A 4860-nucleotide genomic window follows, 5' to 3' on the forward strand; every position below is an offset into this window, starting at 1 on the left:
GTACATATCCTGAAATATTTCTGTTTGTGTGAACATACTTCTGTATTTGTACCTATTTTGTAAAGGAATAAATAAGCTGTTTACTAAACTTAAAAATGTTGTTTACATGTGTGTGGTTCAGCGTTTCATAACTTTTATGATAATAAATGCTATACATTTTATTTATTTTATATATATATATATATATATATATATATAGTGTATATATATATATATATATATATATATATATATATATATATATTTATTTTTTTCATAACTTTTTATGAAATAAATGCTGCATATTTATTCAAATTTTTTAAAGAAATTTTTGAAAATTTTATTACATGTATAATTGTGTTTCTAAATATGATTTTAAAACACTTTATATGTTATGAATTTACATAAATTGTATTTATTGAAAAAAAAAAAGAAAATGTATTGTACAATTTATGTACAATGTACAATTTACATACAGTAGTGGCCAAAAATGATGTCCGGGGGGGATTTTTGTTTTTAATGACCCTACAAATTTTAATAAATGATCAAAAATATGCGAAAAATATTTTAGATATTTTAAATAAGATGGAAGAACAAAACACTAAACTTGGTTAAGATGATTATCTGACTAAATTATTTGGCAAAAAAAAAAAAAGAGGCAAACTACAGCAACAGGTTTTATACAAAAAACTGCAAAAGTTCACATGAAAAAGCAAACATTAATTGACATCACCCTTTATTTAAATATTATTACAAAAAAATAGTTTTAAAGATTTAGTAAGCATATTGTGTTTTTGTGCTTGGAGTCAATAGTTTTATTTGTGATAATAATGCAATGAAACATGCAGAATTGTGTGTCACAAAATTATGAAGAAATTATGAACACATGCAAAAACAAGAGAGAACCAACAAAATATTAATAACTGATTATGTTGTATTCAGTGCATGTTTTTTCCTGTCAGCTTGTTTTTATATGCATCAAAATAAAACCTCAAGCTGTAGTTTGTCTTTTTTGCAGATAAACATCTAAACCAAATTTAGTGTTTAGTTTTTTCTTCATATTTAAAAATATATCTAAAATATTTTCTTCATATTTTGACGGCTGACAACTCCAGATCAGGAAATAATCGTCGTTTATCAATTCTAGTGGCTGATTTATAGAAGTGGATGAAAAGCACAAACAACTGTCAGGTGAATATTACGCCTTTTTTATTATAGCAAATATGCAAGTAAATAAAAAAGAAGACACTGTAAATAAACACATGCCCTTTAATACCACAGTCTAATTATTAATACATTAAATAATGACAATTTTTCACCTTGGTAGACGTTTTGAAATGTTGAGGATTTTCTTTTGTCATTTGTATGTACATCTCATATTGCTCATGTTTAATCCATCAGTCTTCTAGTATTAAAGCGGTGTCAGTATGGGGTTTTTAACATTGGGTCTGTTTACAAAGAGAAACGGTTTCAATATTCAAATAACTGTACATAGTACCAGCGTTTAGGCCTGATGAAGTGTTTCACCCGTGTCCTGAATGCGTTACGACAACATGTAAAGGAATCCAACGTAAATATGCATCATCTGAAAAGCACAAGTTCTGTTCTGCAAACTTTGATCATCATGTCATGGGATCGACTACATTGTTTTATCCGCACCGGGATTCACTCTTTTGAGTCCGCATGATCTGAGCGCTCTGTGTGTTTTGGGTTTGTAAATGCACTGCCCTGGGAATGCATGCTGGGATTGCTCTCTCTCTCTCTCACACACACACACACACACACACACACACACACACATGAAAGGGCTGGTTGGTCATTCCCTTTGTGTCAGAACTGGACCAGATCTGGGTCAGATCTGCAGAAGTAGAGGACTCTTAATCAGACGACTGTGTTCATGAACACTTTCAGACTGCAAACCGCATCAATCTGGAGATTAAACTCGGCTTTAGACGGACAATCAGAACGAGGTGGTTTGTTTTTGATCAAGATGTTTGGGTTGAGAAGAAACAGCATGTGTGAGTCTCACACACACACACACACACACACACACACACACACAGACTGGAGGAGTTTGTTCTTCTGTTGGTCTTTGATCAGGATGATCAGATGAAGTGTACTCGACCCAGATCAGTGCTGTGATGATGAAGATGAAGATGATGATGATGATGACCCGTGTCTACACGATCATAGCAAAAATGTATACAAAACGCCACAACTCTGTATACATGTGGTTGAATAAAAAAACGACATAACCCTCCTATCGCCTTAAGAAAACAGAAAAGAAAAGAGTCTGTTTTATGATTCTTCGAACTTTCATCATCTAAAAATCACGTTTTAATTTTGAATGATATATATTTGACTGTATATGCACACTAGTGTTTAAAAGTTTGGGGTCGGTCGGTTATATTTATGGCTCATGTATGTAGTATAGTAGTGGGCAAAAGTGATGCTTGTTTTTAATGTCCCTTCAAGTTCAATGAAACCATCGAAATATGAGACAAATATTTTTAATTCTGAAGAAAAAAACAAAACACTAAACTTGGTTAAGGTGTTTATCTGATAACATTATTTGGCAAAAAAAGGCAAATTACAGCTATAGGTTTTATTTTACATGCAAAAAAAAAGAAGGAAAAAGCATATATTGACTAGAAACATAATCAGTTATTCATATTTTGTCAGTTCTCTCTTGTTTTTGCACTTGTTCATAATTTCTTTGTATGTATTATGTTTCATTGCGTTATCACGAATAAAACAATCGACTCCAAACACAACTACACAATATGCTTACAAAAACGTCTTTATATATATATATATATATATACTGCATAATATTAAAATAAAGGGTGAATATGTCAATTTTGCTAGGCCGGACATCACTTTTAGCCACTACTGTACATATACATAATGTTTAATATGATTTTCATTTAAAGCGTTTGGACAATAGAAGGGTTAAATCCGTTCGGTTAAAGAGCACATTGCAAGCTGGCTTAAAAGAATTTGTTATATGGCAATCAATTGATTATATTTGTAAATACTATCTTTTTTCCGACGGACAGGGAATGTGTGCCTGAAGTGTTGATTCGTTAGTTAGTTTACTGTAGTTTACTGTAGTTTTACTGTAGTTTACTGTAGTTTACTGTAGTTTTACTGTAGTTTTACTGTAGTCCAGTGTGACGAAATTCCCACCGTATCCGTCCTTGACTCGCATCCGACAACATTTTGACGTCAAAAACAGAAAACGGACGACTTCAAACAATCGGAAAACCTGATAAACTGGGCTAATGAATAACGATTATTCATTCACAAAGATGGTTTAAAAATTAATGCACCGTAGATAGTTACCCTCATTCTGTCAGCACTCTCACACTCGAGTCTATTTCCACTGAATCTTTAAACACACGGGCGTCTGAGACGCATTTAAGTGCAAACGTATGTGATGAACGCTATGGATTTCCTCTAGACACAATCATATGTCTTCATCTTCCAATGCTTAGCCTCGGGATCCTTACATTTTCTTCGTGACACACACACACACATACACACACACACAACTCTTTGTGTTTAGCTCAGAACTCTTTTGATTCAAGCATTAGAGAGCTTATAAAACTTTCAACTGTTTAACGATATGCTTAATGTTCTGGCTCGATGTTCTCAATGCAGGCTTTAGAAAAACTCACGTTTGCTCGCAGATCCTTCAAACAAAGAAGCCGGAACGCATTAAACCCCGGACCGCTCCGGCCCCGCAGCTCCGGGGCGTAATCGTGTTTCTGTTTCTCACACAGAACAACACTCCCATCATCCTTCATGTAACAACAGAAATAAACACAAAACTCCATCCTAGTACTGATAACCGCATACAACGGCGCTATAAGGAGTGAAAAACTTTATAAACAACAAGGATGAAATGAAAAAATCCGTTGGGAGCGAGAAACCGACCCTCGGCCCCTGACGATAGAGTCGTTTTAATCACACGCCGGAAGAGGGGCGTGGCCTGATTCCATATGCGTGAGGACGTCCTCTGATTGGTGGTTCGGGCGTAACAGGAAGTGACGCAGATCCTGTTGAAGTTCTTTGGGTTTGTGTGTGTGTGTGTGTGTGTGTGTGTGTGTGTGCATTACATTCCCCGTGTGAACGCTGCGAGTCTGTGTGTGGAGGGGCCGAGGGCCTGAGTGTGTGTCTAGTCCAGCGGCTCCTGCTTTATCCTGATGGGTGTGTTCATGGACTGACTCCTCCTGTCCTCGCGACACAACACGTACTCGCTGAACTGAGACGAGTCCACTCCTCCGCCACAGGACGCAGACACACTGAAGCCCTTCTGGAAGAGACGCTCCAACACCTGCAACACAAGCACAAGCTCAAACACACACATCTCATCACAGACCCGTTCAAAACAGGAGCGCTCAAACGTCCGGGGTCGGGAAGGGTTTCAAGTCTCTTCTGCTTTGATCAAGAATACAGTAAAAATTGTGAGATATTATTACAATTTAAGGTTGCACTTTATTTGAATGTGTCCTCATTACAGTGTAATTGTATATTTAAGCACTGAGTAATAGTAATTAACTACTTACTATAGGATTAGGGTAGGATTAGGGTTAGTTGCATGTAATTATGTATAATTTATAGTTATTACATTTACATTTATGCATTTGGCAGACGCTTTTAGGTACACATTTTAAATTCTTATCAGTTCTTCTTCTTACTATAGTAACTACATGTAACATATGTAACAAGGACACATTAAAATAAAGTGTTACCGAATTTAATATTACTGTTTTCTATGTGAATATATAGTCAAATATAATTTATTCCTGTGATCAAAGCTGAATTTTAAGCATCATTACTCCAGTCTTCTTTGTCACATGATCCTTCACAAATCAC

General features: G+C 35.1%; 1 protein-coding gene across 3 annotated transcripts in view; it reads right to left on the reverse strand.

Annotated features, from left to right (window-relative positions):
- Window positions 1–2671: 2671 nt before the first annotated feature.
- The window catches only part of kctd15b (potassium channel tetramerization domain containing 15b), a 27929-nt gene continuing 25740 nt past the window's right edge, over window positions 2672–4860 (reverse strand). For all 3 annotated transcript variants that reach the window (XM_084409395.1, XM_084409394.1, XM_084409393.1), the window contains one exon: window positions 2672–4318. In XM_084409395.1, coding sequence (XP_084265521.1) covers window positions 4160–4318 — 159 coding nt within the window. In that variant the 3' untranslated portion in view covers window positions 2672–4159. The remainder of the gene's footprint in view (window positions 4319–4860) is intronic.

The sequence above is a fragment of the Rutilus rutilus genome (assembly GCF_951802725.1).
Source record: "Rutilus rutilus genome assembly, chromosome: 5".
Lineage (NCBI taxonomy): Eukaryota > Metazoa > Chordata > Actinopteri > Cypriniformes > Leuciscidae > Rutilus > Rutilus rutilus.